The sequence below is a fragment of the Macaca fascicularis genome, chromosome 7 (genome assembly GCF_037993035.2).
Source record: "Macaca fascicularis isolate 582-1 chromosome 7, T2T-MFA8v1.1".
Classification (NCBI taxonomy): Eukaryota; Metazoa; Chordata; class Mammalia; order Primates; family Cercopithecidae; genus Macaca; species Macaca fascicularis.
This window is the reverse complement of record NC_088381.1, coordinates 35,991,530-36,011,574: the sequence shown is the minus strand read 5'-3', so window position 1 is coordinate 36,011,574 and position 20,045 is coordinate 35,991,530. Positions and strand designations below refer to the sequence as shown.

General features: G+C 41.7%; 1 protein-coding gene across 29 annotated transcripts in view; it reads right to left on the bottom strand.

Moving 5' to 3' along the window:
• Nucleotides 1-1,719: 1,719 nt before the first annotated feature.
• The window catches only part of FAM81A (family with sequence similarity 81 member A), a 122,416-nt gene continuing 104,090 nt past the window's right edge, over nt 1,720-20,045 (bottom strand). For all 29 annotated transcript variants that reach the window (XM_065547996.1, XM_065547994.1, XM_045395551.2 and 26 more), the window contains 5 exons: nt 19,491-19,620; nt 17,531-17,637; nt 11,493-11,628; nt 9,060-9,255; nt 1,720-4,027 (listed from right to left, as the gene is read on the bottom strand). In XM_065547996.1, the coding sequence (XP_065404068.1) occupies nt 3,903-4,027; nt 9,060-9,255; nt 11,493-11,628; nt 17,531-17,637; nt 19,491-19,620 (694 nt within the window). In that variant the 3' untranslated portion in view covers nt 1,720-3,902. The remainder of the gene's footprint in view (nt 4,028-9,059; nt 9,256-11,492; nt 11,629-17,530; nt 17,638-19,490; nt 19,621-20,045) is intronic.

Below are 20,045 nucleotides of genomic sequence, written 5' to 3'. Positions count from 1 at the left end.
AAGCAATTTGGTGAGCCCATCTCAGAGCCTCTGATTCAGCAGGTCTGGGTGGGGCCTGAGAGTTTTCACATTTTTTTTTTTTTTTTTTTTGAGACGGACTCTCACTCTGTTGCCCAGGCTGGAGTGTAATAGCACGAGCTCGGCTCACTGCAACCTCTGCCTCCCAGGTTCAGGCAACTCTGCTTCAGCCTACGGAGTAGCTGGGATTACAGGCGTGTGCCACCAGGCCCAGCTCGTTTTTGCATTTTTAGTAGAGACAGGGTTTCACCACAGTGGCCAGGCTGGTCTCAAACTTCTGACCTCAGGTGATCTGCCCACCTCGGCCTCCCAAGGTGCTGGGATTACAGACGTGAGCCACCGTGCCCAGGTGTACACATACTGAGTCCCCACTTTCAGTTCTTTTGGGTGGGGAGATCCACTTCTAAGTTCCCTCACATGACTATTGGAAATTGTCAATTCATCTTGACCCATTTTTTGGTTCAGTTCATCTCAAAAAGTTATTTTGTCATCCTTACAAATCCAGAGCTAAAGGACCTCTGCAGGTATCCTTTTACAGTAGACACTGCACTGCAGGCCTACCTGGCTCTCAGAGTCCAGATTCTGGCTGGAGCAAGAAGTCGGTACAATGTCTCCCAGTGACCCCATCCCCAGCTGTTCAGCCCCTTGTGTGATCCCCTCCCACTGTGTGTGCGCTGGACTTGCTTTTCATGAAGAGAATAGTGGAAGTGGTGGCTTGTCACTTCTGAGATTAGGTTACAAAAGACTAGCTCCCTTCCCGTTCACCCTCTCTCACTCATGCTGGTGGAAGCACGCTGCTGTGTTGTAAACAACCTGTCAGGAGGGCTGTGTGGCAGGGCAAGGGACTGATGTCATGATGCTTTGTGATTCTTTTTCCCCCTGAAAGCCTAGTGAGATAATTACAACTTGAATGGAGCCATCTTCTCTGTTCTGCTCTATACTCCCCCAACACGATCCATCTCCCAATGTGTAAAGCCAGGGCCCACAACCTCAGACAGCCCAAGGGCAGGGGTGAAATGCCTGTGATCCTACAAGTCCTGTGGCACCAACTCCCCCCACCTCTGGTGCCTCCATCGATATAGCCAGGGGAAGACATTTGACAAGCTAATTAGAGTGCCTCATTAGGTATTCAGAATTGGGGCATTAAAAAGCAAGGGTTCTCAGATGGCAGGAGGCGAAGCATATATAGAGATATGACTGGTGTCGGTGGCCTAGCAAGTCACTTATGTGGGAAGCCAAAATGTGTCTTCGGAAGTAGTGCAGTGTGCTGGTAACGCTCCCAGAGTGTGGAAGTAGGCGGCCTGGTTTGAATCATGACTCCCACTTATTAGCTGTAGGATTTGCGGCAAGTTGCTTAACCTTTAGGTGACTCTGTTTTCTCATCTATAAAATGGGGAAATGGTATTGAACTCAACTAGTTAAAATGAAAAGAGTTGACACACACAAGGGATACAGCACACACCCGAGAACTGCCAGAGACAAGAAGGCTGCAGAGAAGTCCCCACAGCCTCAAAGCCCACAGACCAGCAGCTCCCAACGACATTCCAGTCCTCAGAGGGGCTGCCAGGACTTGAGCACGTTATTTCAACCATCAAAGCGTTTCCACAGAGAGCAAACACAAATATTTCCTATGGCATTTTACCTAATTAAGTCTTCAGCTCAACACTAAAAGACTTTTCAATTTAAAAATCATATACCACATTTATTTGAAAGTTTTATTTTTCTTTTTATTGCAAATTTCTGGTAAAGGAAAGAACATGGAAGCTGATTCTCATTTGAGCTTTGGTGAGAAGAGTACTGCACTGTGGCTCGGCAGCTCACCACCTCGGTCGCACACCCAAACACGCGGAGGCCTCAGGCACGCACTGATACTTGCGACCCACCTCCCAGAGGTTCTGACTTAATCGGTCTAGGAAGCACAGGGGGACATCAGTAGGTTTCCCAACTCCTCCAGATGATTCCAACGTGTAGCCGAGGTGGAGCACGCCTGCGGTGGCTCATCTCAAGGGGCTGGCAATGTCAGAAGCACCTGAGAAGCTCAGCTGACAGCCCAGTGTCACCTGCTTACGTCACCCCTTGGCCAGAGTCCAGCTGGTGCTCCCGCCTCCCTCTTCCCAGGTGTCGATGTTCTGATTCCTTCTCCTCAAAGACCCCAGAACACAGAGATGCTGGAGGGGCTGTGGCTTCCTGTGCTGTGGTTTGTGCTTAAACGTGGAGAACCACATGAAACGTGTGTACGCTACCACAGAAGAAATTCACTTTCTGATTGCAAAACAGCAATCGCCTCTTTTTTTCCTTTGTTAAGTGGAAATTTGTGGCAAAATAAGAAAATATGTGTTGGATAATAGAGTCCCTATATAACCTCTCACGTCCAAATTTGAAAAAAATTGTCAAGCCATTGAGAGCAAAATATGTACTTTAGCAGCATATTTTATATGGGTAAACAGTAATAGCCAGTTAGATACTGCATTTGTGATTTATCCTAAAAATAGAAAATGCTTTTTATTTTCCTGAGTCCTTGGCAAACAAAAAACTTTTTTTTTTCTTTTTAATTGTTAAAGTATTCCTGTTTTTCTTTTTCCTGGGGCACCCTCACAGTTCAGATCAGTGTGTCTCACTGTCAGTTTTTACATACAGAGATGAACAAACAGCACTGGGGCCAATTTCCAATGACTGATCACATATGGCGATTGAAAATAAAACACCCATCATCTATAAAGTTGCTCAAGATGAAAGTTTCTTGACAGTGCTACAAATGCAATATCAATTTGAATTGTTGTCCATACAAAAGTATGAATTTCTATTCCATTAGTAATACTGAATGATTAATACCTTAACAGTGATAAAATTTTTAGAACATTTAAAAAATACAGAGGATTCCAGTTTTACATCATACTTCTGACGGATTATCATACTTTCTATTTTGTCTGCAAAACTTTTACAGAGTACAGTGCATTGACATGATAAAACCAAGGCACAAAAATACAGTTACAATAAGTGTATATAAACCCTAGCACTTTGTGCCAATTTTGGAAAGAGAGAGATCATAAAGTCTGAAAAATTATCACATTCTATTTGATTAGTGAACAATTAATTGTGCAGTAAATAGACTGTTAACCACCATTCCATTATTAAATATATGGCTATCACTATACAGGCTGTGGATAATTCAAAAATAGTTTTAAATATTAAAACCTGTAATATCTAGGTGGTCGATGCCAATATTGAGCCTCACTTTATCTAAATAAGTCTCCATTTAATTTGCAATCCATATGGCAGTTAGCAATTTTTAAACTATTTCCATTACATAAATGGTGGGATTTATTCTAAATGTTAAATCCTTTCCCCTTACAAAAGACAGAAGATTTACAAGAAGATAACCAATATAAGAAATGCATAGACAACAATAAGAAAATCCAAATTGGACTCAAAGGTTGAAGTCTAATCTACTGGGACATTCTCTTAATTTAGGGTGAGGAACAACACATTCCTGTGATGATTCATTAGTTTCTTAATTAAAAAAAAATAGCCATGACATTTTTCAAAATAGTAAACAGTCTTCATTAGTGCATCAAGCATTGAAGAAAAATTGTCATTTTTCCATTCATAAAATGAAGAAGATAAAAGCCTTTCAAAATCCAGGGTGGGGGATTTCCATTGAATTTAGAGAAGTGAAATAAACTGGTAAAAACTGTATTTCATACTTTTAAAGAAAGAGTATTTTCAAGACTCAAGGTAAACATTTAGACCCATTAAACACATTTCTTGGCACATGCACGCCATGGATGGAACAATCCCGAATGCGGCGACGGCCTGGCTACAGAGGTATCCGGCTCCTAGCCCCACTGGCAAAACTGTCTTTTAGGAATTTGTCCCAGCTCCCTTCACATGGGGGTTTCTGGTTTCTGCATCAGCTGGATTTGCTTCTGTAGCTGGTCCCTGTCCAGCTTCATCTTGGCCTCGAGAACTTGCCTGAGGGATCCTATGCTTTCATAGACAGCTGTAAACCCTTGAAGGAGAGGTAAATTTCACAAGAGTTAATATTTTTTTAAAATTCTATATCAAATTCTGTATCATCTAGTAATGGTTGATTCAGGCAAAAATTATTAATAGATGCTAAAACCCTTGGGGTAAAAGTTTGATGGGGAACAGGTCAGTTTCTAGTTTCTCCCTAGAGACTACTTTTTAATTTACAAAAAGGAAAAAGTAACTATTACAATGGAGAAGACTGTCACATACCACTTTAACCAAGTGATCAAAGCTCATGTCACCAATACTGGGAGAAACCAACATCATGTAACTCCTGAAAAGATACCCTGAGCAGGGCATGACATCACTTCTTGACATTTTTAAAGAATACCAAATGCACAACCTAAATCATATCAAGATGAAGCAAACAGGCCTTGTACGGTGTCTCATACCAGTAATCCCAGCACTTTGGGAGGCCAATGCGGGTGGATCACCTGAGATCAGGAGTTCGAGACCAGCCTGGCCAACATGGCGACACCTCGTCTCTACTAAAAATACAAAGATTAGCTGAGTATGGTGGTGCATGCCTGTAGTCCCAGCTACTTAGGAGGCTGAGGCAGGAGAATCGCTTGAACCCAGGAAGCGGAGGTTGCAGTGAGCCAAGATTGTACTACTGCACTCCAGCCTGGGGGACAGAGCAAGACTCCATCTCAAAAAAAAAAAAAACGAAGCAAACCAATCTAAACTGAGGAGGGACAGTCTACAAAATGCTGGCTGGCTGGTACTCTTTAAAACTGTCAAGATCACTGAGAAACTGATCCAGAATAACACAGACTAAATAAAGAAACAGGACAACTAAATACGATGCGTAATTCTGGATTAGAACCCGAAGGGCCAACATCACTAATCATAAGGGCAATACAAATTAAAACCACAATAAGTTACTACCTCACACGCGTTAGAATGGCTACTATCAAAAAGACAAAAGAGTACAAGTATTGGCGAGGGTGTGAAGAAAGGGGAACACTTGTACACTGCTGGTGGGAATGCAGAATGGGGCAGCCATTGTGGAAAACAGTATAGGGCAGGGGTGTCCAATCTTTCGGCTTTCCTGGACCACACTGGAATAATTGTCTTGGACAATACAAACACACTAACACTAATGATAGCTGATGAGCTAAACAAACAAAAAAAATCACAAAAAATTCTCAATGTTTTAAGAAAGTTTACAAATTTGGGTTGGGCTTCATTCAAAGCCATCCTGGGTCACATGTGGCCTGCAAGATGTGGGTTGGACAAGCTTGGTATAGAAGTTACTAAAGAAATTTAAGGCCGGGCGCGGTGGCTCAAGCCTGTAATCCCAGCACTTTGGGAGGCCGAGACGGGAGGATCACGAGGTCAGGAGATCAAGACCATCCTGGCTAACACGGTGAAACCCCGTCTCTACTAAAAAATACAAAAAACGGCCGGGCGCGGTGGCTCAAGCCTGTAATCCCAGCACTTTGGGAGGCCGAGACGGGCGGATCACGAGGTCAGGAGATCGAGACCATCCTGGCTAACATGGTGAAACCCCGTCTCTACTAAAAATACAAGAAAATTAGCCGGGCGAGGTGGCGGGCGCCTGTAGTCCCAGCTACTCGGGAGGCTGAGGCAGGAGAATGGCGTGAACCCGGGAGGCGGAGCTTGCAGTGAGCCGAGATAGCGCTACTGCACTCCAGCCTGGGGCACAGAGCAAGACTCCGTCTCAAAAAAAAAAAAAAAAAAAAAAAAAAAAAAAAAAAAAAACTAGCCGGGCAAGGTGGCGGGCGTCTGTAGTCCCAGCTACTCGGGAGGCTGAGGCAGGAGAATGGCGTAAACGCGGGCGGCGGAGCTTGCAGTGAGCTGAGATCCGGCCACTGCACTCCAGCTTGGGCGACAGAGCGAGACTCCGTCTCAAAAAAAAAAAAAGGAAATTTAAAATAGAGCTACCATACGACCCAGCAATCTCACTACTGGGTATATTCCCAAAGGAAATTAAATTACTACCTCATAAAGATATCTGCACTCCCTTGTTCATTGCACCATTATTTACAATAGCCAAGATATGGAAACAAATGAAGTGTGTCCAAAAAATTAGTGAATAAAGAAGTTGTGTATATATGCATATGATGAATATTATTCATCCCTACAAAAAAAAAAAAAGAGAGCCTGCCATTTGTCACAAATGGATAAAAATGGAGGACATTATGCTAAGTGAAATAAGACACATACAGAAAGAAAAATACTGCATGATCTCATATGTGGAATCTAAAAAAAGAAAGAGAAGGAAGGAAGGAAAGAGAAAAAGAAAGGAAGGAAGGAAGGAGAGAGAGGGAGGAAGGAGAGAAGGAAGGAAAGAAGGAAGGAAGGAAGGAAAGAAGGAAAGAAGGAAGGAAGGAAGGAAGGAAGGAAGGAAGGCAGGCAGGCAGGCAGGCAGGCAGGCAGGAAGGCAGGCCGGCCAGCCAAGGTGGGTGGATTACTTGAGGTCAGGAGTTCGAGACCAGCCTGGCCAACACCATGAAACTCCATCTCTACTAAAAATACAAAGATTAGCCAGGCATGGTGGTGCACATCTACAATCCCAGCTATCCACGAGGCTGAGGCATGAGAATCACTTGAACCAGGGAAGAATAGGTCACAGTGAGCCGAGATCGCGCCACTGCACTCCAGCCTGGGTGACAGAGCAGGACTCTGTCTCAAAGAAAAAAAAAAAAAAATAGAATAGAGAATAAAATGGTGGTTGCCAAAGGTGGGGAGGAAGAGGAGGAAATGGGGAGATGCAGGTCAAAAGATACAAATTGCTGATATGCAGAATGAACAAAACCAGACATCTAATGTATAGCATGAGGACTACAGTCAATAATACTGTATTGTATTTGGGATTTTTGCTAAAAGAGTACATTTTCGGGTGTTGTTGCCATACACACACACACACACACACACACACACACACACAAATACCTGTGAGACGATATATATGTTAACCTGCTTGAATACGGTAACTATTTCACTATGTATATGTATATCAAAATATAAACATCTTGTTGTATATCTTAAATATATACAATAATTTTTTATTTAAAAAACATGCAATTAGAAAAAAAAGACACTGGACTAGAAAAGGGTTGCTATAAAGGAAACAATGGCACATTGAAAATTGAATATTAAAAAAATTTCATTGATGATACATTGTATTGAAGTTATTTATAAGGGAATATCCTTGTTCTTAGGATATATACACTGAAACAATAAAAGGGCGACCACGCAGTGGCTCACACCTGTAATTCCAGCGCTTTGGCAGGTCAAGGCAAGAGGACTGCTTGAGGCCAGGAGTTCCAGACCAGTCTGGGCAACATACTGAGGCCCCATCTCTTAAATAAAATTTTTTTTTAAAATAAAAAAATGAGCTGGGCATGGTGGCACATGCCCAAAGTCCTAGCTGCTCAGTAGGTCGAGGCAGAGGGTTCACTTGAGCCCAAGAGGTTGCAGTTAGCTACGATCACACCACTTCACTGCAGCCTAGGCAACAGAGTGAGCCCCTGTCTCATTCTGTCATTTTTTTTTTAATTTCCAAAAAATATGGAAATAATAAAGGGTAAAAAAGCATCATGAGGCTAGGCCTGGTGGCTCTTGCCTGTAATCCCAGCACTTCAGCAGGCCGAGACGGGAGGATCATTTGAGGTTGAGAGTTCAAGACCAGCCTGGCCAACGTGGTGAAACCTAGTCTCTATTAAAAATAGCAAAAAAAAAAAAAAAAAAAAATTAGCTGGGCATGATGGCGGGTGCCTGTAATCCCAGCTACTCAGGAGGCTGAGGCAGGAGAATCGCTTGAACTCTGGAGGCAGAGGTTGCAGTGAGCCGAGATCACGCCACTGCACTCCAGGCTGGCAACAGAGCAAGATTCTGTCTCCAAAACAAAAAAAGAAAGAAGAAATATATTGTCTTTGTAATAAAGACAATGGCTTTATCTTAAGGTTCAGAGGCTTTTCATATTAGGTGCTAAATATTAACATCCTCAATGGTATGTTAAATAGATAACAATACATTCATTCAGGGAATGATGCAAAGTTAAACATCGATGAAATATTCAAATACCATATTTTAAAAGTCCAAAGACTAAGAAAGAAAATTCATTTTTATCTTTACAAGTTCTCTAATTTATATATTTAATTATAGCTCCTACAAATAAAATAATAAACATTTGGTGGTAATAACAAAATTATTCTTGGGATAACTAGCACTTTCATTTCCATGTGGCCAAAACAGAACAATGTCACAGAAGAAAATTCATGGGATCATACAATTGGAAGAAGCTGGGAGAGAATTTAATTCCACTTCTCACGCTAGAGGAACATCTTCTTCCTGACCACAATCAATCAGCCTCTACTTGAGTATTTTCCATAACAAAGAGCTCTCAAGCTCCCAAAGCCATCAATCTTTTAGGACTCAGGAACTTTAAGGTACTTCTCTGCCTCACATTGAGTTAAAAGCTGTCTTCCGGTATCTTCCACTTAGTGGTCACAGTTCTGTATTCCTGAGTTCAGAGTATAAATCTAATCCCTCCTGTATATGACGGCACTCAGAACTTAAAATCAGCGCTAATGTTCTCCTCTAAGCAAGTGTGAACTGACGGGCCGTGCTGACCTGCCAGTAGAGGAAACTCATTCATTGCCAGCGTGGTACTATACTGCTAGCACTATAAAATAAGCCCTTGAAACCCCCTCAAAGATATGTGCTTCATTCTGAGACATGTTAACCTTGGCTATGAACAGAAAAGACTTGGCAGATGATGCTAAAGAAAATGTACCTCAGTTGCAGGCTAAGCAATTTCAGTTTTGTTTGCCTGTCTCTCATGGGGGCTCTTTATACAGGTGAAATTCATACAGCATTGTAGCTACTTAGACAACACAGCACAGCTACTCAGAAAATCAACTAAGGATATTTCACAGTTATTACCATTGGCCAGGTTCATAGGTAGTTGCAGGGGATACTAATTAATAGATTTTAGATCAAACAGAAAATAATGCATGTGAGTTGTTTTCGTTTTGGCCTACCAGCATTAACTTCCGCTTTCATTTCCTTGATGTTCTGGTTCATCTGTAACTCCAGCTTGGTGATTCGCCCGTGCATCTTCTCCTCTTCTTGCCTTGTTCTCTGACCATCGAAAGTCTTCTTTTGACCTTCTTCTATTTTGTCAAGTCTGGCTGACATCTGGCTGAGCTTCTTCTCCATATCCCTTTCACTGGCTCCCTGAGATCCATGATAAGAGCTGCACTTAATCACTCCAAAAAGAAATCCGCATTGCATTCACATCAGCCATAATATCATTTAACAACAATCTGCAAGAAACAGATTTGCAACACCTGCTTGTTGCCCACCATACTATCCATTCTCCCTTTCTTCCTTAACAGATCCATGATTTTCAGCTGGGTACAAGGTCATTCAAAATAAAGACTACATTTTCAGGCCAGGTGTGGTGGCTCACACCTGTAATTCCAGCACTTTGGGAGGCCAAGGCAGGCAGATTACTTGAGGTCAGGAGTTAGAGACAAGCCTGGCCAACATGGTGAAACCCTGTCTCTACTAAAAATACAAAAGTTAGCCAGGGATGGTGGTGAGTGCTGTAATCCCAGCTACATGGGAGGCTGAGGCAGGAGAATCACTTGAACCCGGAAGGCGAGGTTGCAGTGAGCCAAGATCTCGCCATTGCACTCCAGCCTAGGTAACAGAGTGAGACTCTGTCTCAAAAAAAAAAAAAATACTACATTCAATGAGATGTAAGTACAAGTGTATACGGCAGTTTCCAGGAAAAGTTAAAAGACAGCTGATGTATATCCTTACTCCTTCCTTCTTCCTTCCCTTTCTGGAATTCAGCCAGAATGGCTGGAGCTCTAGCAGCTATACTGAATTATGAAGATATGGATCACTCTAGGATTGGCAAAAAGTTAAACTAGAAGGATCCTTGGTCACTGAGGACTGACAAGCTATCACGTCAGTCCTGCATTACCTATACCCAGACTTCTGTTATGAGAAATAAAAAATAAGTTTCTATTTCATGAAAGCCACCATTATCCTGGGGTTTACTGTTAGCTATTAAACAAACCCATATATAAACAGTGATTCAAAGACCCAGAATTATTAGTACAAATGTATTAGTACAAATTAGTACTAATGTATTATTAGTATAAATCCAAGTAAGTCAATCGGTAGATGTGATGGAAACACAGGGAAATACTTAAAAGAACATATCTAGTATCTTAAATAGATATAAAATCATATACAAAAATTAAGTCTTTCCTTTTTTCCTTTTTCCTTTCCACATGCTTGGTTTTTATGGGAATCTGTGTCTGCCAGTGAGCTTGGAGGCCAAGACTGCAAACTCCAAGCTGTAAGTGGGTTATGGCATGATACTCCTCTCTTGATGGTGCTCAATGCGGAGTCTGCAATTCAACAGCTCCACATCTGGAGAGAGGAGAGTTAGAGATGTACTGCACCAGTCATTTCAGCTCAATCGTCAATATCCAACAAGCGGAAACAGTGCAAGAAAAGGAAAGGGAGATGGAGATGTCATGCTAAACAATTAAAACCAATGAAAATCTGCTTGCCAGGTACTGGTTTGGGAGCATAACAATTTTGAATATTACATATGCAAGCCTTTCTTTTTTTTTTTTTGAGATAGAGTCTCGCTCTGTCGCCCAGGCTGGAGTGCAGTGGTGCAGTCATAGCTCACTGCAGTCTTGACCTTCCTGGGCTCAAGCTTGATTAGGGCTCAGCCTCCCAAGTAGCTGGGACTGCAAGCGTGTGTCACCATGCTCAGCTAATTTTTGTGTTTTTTGTAGAGATGGGGTTTCACCACGTTGCCCAGCTCAACCGATCCTCCTGCCTCAGCCTCCCAAAGTGTTGGGATTACAGGAGTGAGCCACAGTGCCCAGCACAAGACTTTCTTGATATCGTTTTTGAGCAGTTCTACAAACCTTAGCTCTGTGAGAGACTGGGATGAAGGATAAGGAAAATGGGGGAAAAAATGGTGGATTCTGTTTACATGTTGCACTGCGGTATCTCACATGTAGCTACAGTAGAATGGCGTGATCTGGAGACAGAAATCTATTCAACACCAGGCAAAAAAAAGCAAAACCAGATCAAGAAATTAAAACAAACAAGGACAAAGTTGGTAATTCTTAGTTTTATGTAGAAATGCAGATGAACAATTTGGATCATTAAGGTTTTAGCTTAAGTTCATCTTAACTGAAAGTACTGAAATTTTCTACTTAGTCTTTGTTAACCAAAAGAATTCAGTGTTCTATCTCTTTATGAAGAATACAAATAATCAATATGAACTATGGCAATAGATTTTAAGACAAGAAACAATTGAACAGCTTTAGGTGGTGCCAAATAAATCAGTGATAAATTACTAGGTATTATCATTCAAACAGTGTAGGCCCCTATTGAATAACTTTACTAAATTATTGCTAAACATCAATACCTACACTGTTTTCCTTCACAATCAAGGAAAGCTGATCAATTTTCTGTAAAAGCTCTTTTTCTATCCGTTCTTGTTCCTGTTGCAACCAACTCCGTGCAGATAATATCTGGTTACTGAGTTCCTCAACTGTACCTTTAAATCTAAAAAAATAAAAATAAAAATAAATTGCAAGTTAGATGTAAAACAGTTTTTTTTATTTTTATTTTTTTGTTTTAAGTTCCAGGGTACATATGCAGGATATGCAGGTTTGTTACACAGATAAACATGTGCCATGGTGGTTTGCTGCATCTGTCAACCCATCACCTAGGTATTAAGCCCTGCGTCTATTAGCTATTTTTCCTGATGCTCTCCCTTGCCCCACCCATGCCCCCAAACCCCAGTATGTGTTGATCCCCTCTCTGTGTCCACATGTTCTCATTGTTCAGCTCCCACCTACAAGTAAGAACATGCGGTGTTTGGTTTTCTGTTCCTGCGTTACTTTGCTGAGGATAATGGCTTCCAGCTCCATGCATGTCCCTGCAAAGGACATGATCTCATTCCTTTTTATGGTTGCATAGTATTCCATGGTATATAAGTACCATATTTTCTTTATCCAGTCTATCATTGATGGATATTTGGGTTGATTCCATGTCTTTACTATTGTGAATAGTGCTGTAATAAACATACGTATGCATGTATCTTTATAACTGAATGATGTATATTCCTTTGGGTATATGCCCAGTAATGGGATTGCTGGGTCAAATGCTATTTCTGGTTCTAACAATTTTTTTAATGACATCATATAACATCAATTTCCAACTATCATATTTCTGGTATATATGCCAGCATTAAACTCGGCTCAATCAGAATTGCAAGTTTACCTTTTCTTAGAATTGCACTTAGCACTAACTTGGGAAGCTGGCAAGGCAGGAGAATACAACAGATAAACCATTTGATGGTGCTTCCTACTCACGAGGAGTGGGTGGCACAGGCACTGAGGTGACACAGCAGCACAGAGCTGGGCTAGCTGCAGACCCGTGCAGTTCCGAGGGTCCACGACACTCCTGGCTCAGAGGACACAGTGTCTCTCATGTCCTCTTCTAAGGTCCCCTTCTTCCCCAGGCGCTTCCTTCTAGTCCCTTTTATCTCTTGGGACTAGAACCTGGCTCCCTTTCTCTCTAAAGTTCCCCAAATTGCCCTTGCCCTCTATGGATACTTCCTAACGTAAATCAAAAGAAAAATTGAAAGAAAAAATAAAACCCTCCCATCCTTCCATTCCTCTCCTTTCCCAAATTCCTTATAACTGTCCATACATGCTACCTCCCTCTTAATTACTTCTTTCCAGTTTTTATTATAATATGTAATAAAATACAGAAGAATGTATGCGATGTAGACAAGTGATTTAAATAATGATAACATGAACACCCATTGTAGTAGAGCCACCACTTGTCCTGCAATATGTTCTCTTCTTCTTCCTTATTAAGAAGCCCTCAAATGTCAACTGGGTACATAGCTGCCTAGCCAGAGACCACATTTCCCAGGCTCCCTTGCAGTGAGGTGGAGCCTCCGGATGCATAAAAGTCATAAGCATGGCTTTCCAGTCATATCTTCAAAAACAAAGCTTCTGCCCTGGACTCTCTCCCTGTCCCAGGTTACTGGGAAGCGACAAGGACTGGAGCCTTGGAAAAACCACACTGAGTTGTGAGTGCTGCCTGCCTCCTCTGGACCACTGATCTCTGCACTGTTATGTGAGAGCCAGCATGGAAGCTAGCCTGTACCCTAAGTACACAACCGTGAACCCCCACTAGGTTAAGACATGGAACATGGCCAGGACCTTAGAAGACCCCAGTGTACTCTGCAATCACCCCACAACCCAAGAAGTAACCATTTACTGGAACTTATTGTCCTTTATCATTTTATTCTATTGGTTTGGATCCTAAAACAGCATATTTTTCAGCATTGCTTTTTTTTTTTTTTTTTTTTTGAGACGGAGTCTCGCTCTGTCGCCCAGACTGGAGTACAGAGTACAGTGGTGTGATTTCGGCTCACTGCAACCTCTGCCTCTCAGGTTCAAGTGACTCTCCTCCCTCAGGCTCTTGAATAGCTGGGACTACAGGCACGCACCACCACGCCCAGCTAATTTTTGTGTTTTTTTAGAGACAGGGTTTCACCATGTTGGCCAGGCTGGTCTCCTGACCACAAGTGATCTGCCTGCCTTGGGCTCCCACAGTGCTGGGATTACAAGCATGAGCCCCCTTGCCTGGCCAGCATTGCATTTTTTAAAATTTTATATAAATGGAACAGTACTACAATACGAGTTTTCTACTTCTTTTTTCACCCAGCATATGTTTGTGAGATTCATTCACGCTGATTTGTAGCTGTAGTGAACTCATTTTCATTGTTGAATAATATTCAATTTTGTGAATATACCACAGCTTATCCAGTCTTCTGTTAATGGACATTTGTTTTGGTTTGTTTTTATCCATCTTTGCTATTAAAAATAATGCTGTTATGGGCCGGGCACAGTGGCTCACGCCTGTAATCCCAGCACTTTGGGAGGCCGAGGTGGGCAGATCATGAGGTCAGGAGATTGAGACCATCCTGGCTTACACGGTGAAACCCCATCTCTACTAAAAATACAAAAATTAGCTGGGCGTGGTGGCATGTGCCTGTAGTCCCAGCTACTCGGGAGGCTGAGGCAGGAGAATTGTTGAACCCGAGAGCTGGAGGTTGCAGTGAGCCGAGACTGAGCACACTGCACTCCAGCCTGGCAACAGAGCGAGACTCCGTCTCAAAATAAATAAATAAATAATAATAATGCTGTTATGAAAATACTGATACATAGCTCCTGGTTCACATTTGGAAGAGTTTCTCTAGGGTCTGAACATGTCCAACTTTTCCAGAAAACACCAGACTGTTTTCTAGAGTGGTTGTACTACTTCACATTTTACTGAGTGCTATAAAGAGGTCCGGTTCTCCACACCCCTGCTAACACTTTCACATATCTGATGTGAATTTGTGTCCTTTGGATCTTTTCTAACATTTGGAAATTATACACTCAATTTTATTCTTTTAGAATAGAAATTTTAATATATACATTTAATTTATCAAAGTCTAAAGTTATTCAATGTCTCTAATTTGATTCTGAAAAATTCCTAAGAATAATTTCAGAAATCTTCCTCCTCATTTAGATGTTGTCATTGACTTATATTTTAGTTGTGTTTTGATCCTCTGCAAATTCAACTTTAATATTACCGTTTGTTTAGATTTGCCCAATGTTCATCATATTCTTTGCTCATCCTTTCTTCTTATATTTTGGACCTTCTTTTTGTATTATTTTTTTTTCTTTTTCTTGTTTTTTCTTTCTTTTTTTTTTTTTTTTTGAGATGGAGTCTCACTCTGTTGCCCAGGCTGGAGTGCAGTGGCATGATTTCGGCTCACTGCAACCTCTGCCTCCTGGGTTCAGGTGATTTCCAGCTACTTTCGTATTTTTAGTAGAGACAGGGTTTCACTATGCTGGCCAGGCTGGTCTTGAACTCCTTACCTCAAGTGATCCACCCACCTAGGCGTCCCAAAGTATTAGGATTACAGGCGTGAGACATGGTGCCCAGTCTCTTTTCCCTTTCCCTGAAAGCTGTCTTTTTATTTATTTATTTATTTATTTTATTTGTTTTTTAGACAGAGTGTTGCTGTATTGTCCAGGCTAGAGTGCAGTGGTGCAATCTTGGCTTACTGTAACCTCCACCTCCCAGGTTGAAGTGATTCTCCTGCCTCAGCCTCCCTAGTAGCTGGGACTACAGGCACACACCACCACGCCCGGCTAATCTTTTGTATTTTTAGTAGAGACAGGGTTTCACCATGTTGGCCATGCTGGTCTTGAACTCCTGACCTCAGGTGATCTGCCTGCCTCAGCCTTCCAAAGTGCTGGGATTACCATTACATCCAGCCATGAAGGCTGTCTTTTTAAAATTCCATTAGTGTAGTTAGTACACTTTGAGTTGTTTGTTGTTGTTGTTGTTGTTTTTGTTTTGTTTTTTGAGACAGAGTCTCATTCTGTCACCTTGGCTGGAGTGCAGTGGCTCAATCATAGCTCACTGCAGCCTCAACCTCCTGGACTCAAACAATTCTCTTGCCTCAGTCTCCTGAGCAGCTGGGACTATAGGCATGCACCACCACACCCAGCTAACTTTGAGTTCTTATTTGTCTGAAAGATCTTTATTTTCCCACTGGCTGACAATCAATCAGCCTCTCAGTATCTGAAAGTACCAGACCACCTTCTCACCATTAATATGGCTGAGGAATCAGCGTTGGTCTAATTTCTCTCTCTGTTTTAAGACCTTTCTGTATTTGGTGTTCTGTAGTTTTAGAGCACCAAACTGATATATCTAGACTTGGCTTTTTACTTATTCTACTGGAATGTATTTTGCTTTCTTTTTCTTTATTATTATTATTATTTTTTTTTTTTTTGAGACAGTCTTGTTCTATTGCCCAGGCTGGAGTGCAGTGGTGTGATCTCAGCTCACTGCTGCAACCTCTGCCCCCTGGGCTCAAGCAATTCTCACGTCTCAGCCTCCGGAGTAGCTGGGATTACAGGCCCGCGCCACCACACCTGGCTAATTTTTGTATTTTTAGTAGAGACAGGGTTTCACCATGTTAGCCAGGTTGTTCTGAAACTCCTGCCCTCAGGTGATCCATCCGCCTCGGCCTCCCAGAGTGCTGAGATTATAGGCATGAGCCACTGCACCCACGCTGTGTTTGGTTTTCTAAGTTTGAGATTTCTCTTTCATCAATTCTGTATGCTTGTCTGCCATTCTCTCTTTTGATACTGCTTCTCCCCTATTCCCTCTATTATCTCTCATAGGATTCTGATTAGGCATAGGTTGGGCCTTCTCACTCTATCTTCTTCTATTTGTGTCTATTGCTGTCACAAAAGACCCCTGCGAGCTGGCCTGCCTCCCCTGCAGCCTCATGCCCCACTGCTTCACCCTCACTCCCTGTTCCAGTCACCCTCGTCATCTTTCAGTTTCTTGCATGCCACATTCCGCCCACGACGGGCTGTTCAACCTCGTATATTCTCATCCTACTCTTTACATAGCAAAGCTCCATTCACTCTCCAGCTCTCATCTCCAGCATCCCTTCCTCAGGAAGGCCCCACAACCAGGCCTCTCACTCATTCTCACAGCACCGCTGAATTAGTTTCCTGTGGCTGCTCTAACTAATTACCACAAACCTGGTGCCAGAAAACAATACAGATTAATTCTCTTGCAGTTCTGGAAACTGAAGGGCTAAAATAGGTTTCATTGGCATGAAGTCAGGTGTCTGTAGGGCGGGTTCTTCTGGAGGCTCTGAGGGGAGAATTGTTTCCTTGCCTTTTGCAATTTCTAGTGGCCTCCTGTGTTGCTCGGCTTGGAACCCTTTGCCCTGTCCTCAAAGTGCATCACTCCAGTCTCGCTTCCATTATCGCATGGCCTTCTCTCTTGACTCCTATTGCCTCCCTCTTATAAGGACTCTAGTGATCACATCAGGCTTATCAGAGAAAACCCATTTTAAAATCCATAACTTAATCACATCTGCAAAGTCCCCTTTTGCCGTATAAGGCAATATATTCACAACTTCCAGGGATTAGGACACGAAGATATTTAGAGGACCATTATTCAGCCTATCACAACCACGAACCAAACCTTTAACGTACTTACCACCATTAGTAATAATATAGTAGATGCTCATTTACATCATTGATGAATAGTCATCAGCTCCCTAGACTAAACTCCATAAGGATAAGAACAGAGTCTGGTTTGTGTTCATTACCAGGTCCTCAGCCCCTAGGCCAACAATGAATACGCAATACATACTTGTTGAATGAATAGGTGGATAATTATCCAAACATAAAAAACAATAATTATGAAGGAAAAGTGGCAACATGCTACATGGAAACTTTTCTTTTTAACTTCCATTATTGTTTTCAATTTGTGCAATAAATAAAAACCAAGAGGACAAAGATTGTAGTAATGCATAAACTCATACAGAACTTTAAGTTTTTTTTAAAATAAATTGATTGCTTACTTAGTGTCCAAAAGCTGAAGCTGGTGGTTACTGTCTCTGTGGGACATCTTCAGTTTGGTGCTCTGCTCTGATATTGACAAGTCCACTCTGTTCAAAAGCTGAGAAATCTGGAAAAGAAACCTTGCTTATAAATATCACATCTAACGTCTTCAGATGCAACTTCAGAAAACATTTAGTAAGCCATATTCTAGTCAACGGCATTAAGATTCGATCTAATTTGATAAATTCATTTATGAGTCTACCTCATCTTCCCACCTCCATTTTCTTCCTAATATACCCATTGAAAATCAAGACCAGTAGCACTGCCAAAATATTCATCATGCACTGAACACTTAATTTTACATATAGTTCTCTGATGAGCAAGCCCAATTCCTGCCCAAGACCACAACTTCTACCAGTTGTCATGAAATACAGTCAACTTTACTTTGGAATTTCTACCATCAGTGTAATGGCTAGTCATAGAAAATAGAATTTTTATTGCTTACAAACTCCACCAAGGTCTCAGATTTACTTCCATAACAAGTCAGGTCACCAGTCAATATAACTTGTAGACTATCTCCCTCCTGTTCCTTTCTCACACCACCTACCCATGTCCCTTGTAATACTGGAATTTAACAAAAGCTAGTCCTGTGTGAAATTTCTGTCTTTTCAGCAAAAATTAGAATGTTCATGGCCAGGCGCGGTGGCTCAAGCCTGTAATCCCAGCACTTTGGGAGGCCGAGATGGGCGGATCACGGGGTCAGGAGTTCGAGACCATCCTGGCTAACACGGTGAAACCCCGTCTCTACTAAAAAATACAAAAAACTAGCCGGGCAAGGTGGCGGGCGCCTGTAGTCCCAGCTACTCGGGAGGCTGAGGCAGGAGAATGACGTAAACCCGGGAGGTGGAGCTTGCAGTGAGCTGAGATCCAGCCACTGCACTCCAGCCTGGGCGACAGAGCGAGATTCCGTCTCAAAAAAAAAAAAAAAAAAAAAAAAAAAAAAAAAATTAGAATGTTCCATGTTCCTTACTTAAAGATTCATGGTATTTGTCAGATCCAGAAGAAAGAGAAAGCAGGTCTCTTTTGATGGATATCTGTACATATTTTACTTGGCTCGGTTATAAAAAAGCTTATGATTTCCTTAGCATCTCTTCTCTGGTATAATAATTCCATCCTCACTCATTCTTCAAAAAAGAAATTATTATTGGATTGTCTTTTTATTCTTTTTCATAGTTTTATAATATCTGTATTTTTCACATAAGTAGCTTTATATTCTTATTAGAGATAATTAAGGTTTAAATGTATTTAATCCAATAAGTTAACCAGATGCACCTGTTTTACTGGAATAGTCTCTTTAAACGAACAGTAGCAAATAAGGCAGATACTGTTGAAAAAATCCTAGAAGACAGGCCCTACGATGGCAAACGGAAACTTTTAAGCGGCCAAAAAACAAACTGAAATACCAAAAGTTTTGCTTTGTGAAATTAATCTGTGATGTGTGAGGTCAAATACTCTCATATTCATTAGCCTGCCTTCGCTCTAGCTTTGCCTAATTTTGTCTCACATACAGACTATGTGATGAGGGAGCACATACAGTGAGTCCCAGGGAATACATTATTTCCTGAATCAAAAATTGGGACGAGTGGCATGTAAAGGAATGCTTGATCACTTACTTGTGAAAGAAATAACTTTCAAGGTGTCATTTATAATTTCTGGAATATATTAGTTGTTCTAGGAATGTGGTGGTGGGGGGAAGAATTAGGACTATACCAAACAATGTTGGTGGTTTGGTTGCCAGACACATGAAGGGCCACTCTAGTGAAATAGGAACGGAAGAAGCAAAGAAAAGATGCTTATGATTGGCATAAACCCATGCTAGGTGCCCCAGCTGGTTTCTCCTGTGACAAATAATCAACACCACGTTATTCTTAGCTAAGAACAAATTACTCGCTTCTAAAAGCTACCTGAAACAGGTCGTACCTGTCCCTCTGCGTCTTTGATTTTTGTTTCCAGGATAAGTTTGGCAGCCTGCTGTTCTTTGTTCAAGTGCTGGAGCCCCTCATAGGTCGTTTTGTGCTCTGCAGAAAGTCTGGCTATGCTGGCATCACATCTGTCCAGACAAAGAACAAAGCTGATTCTTATTAAAGTTTAAAAACATGCGCAAACGCTTCCTTACACACTCTGAAATGCAAAACCCACTCAAAGAAATTGCACTATCAATCATTCTTTTGAACAGAGGCTCGAATGAATTCAGAGAACTGGCCTCATTACGGTTTTTAAGCTAAACCACAGGGATGTTGCTTAATAAGGCTAGAGATGCAACCACCAAAGAAATAAAGTCTTTACAACAATCATGAGTACAACACTGTATGTGCAGCAAGAGGACAATACAAAGAGCATAGCTAGTGTGCCGGATGTGGTCTGTCACTCTTCAATACCACCCCTGCCTTTCAAAGTTGGGGGCCTCCTTGGATTTAGGAGGCAACTTCTACCATGTTGGAAAATACTACTTCTAAACTTTGACCAAATCACTTG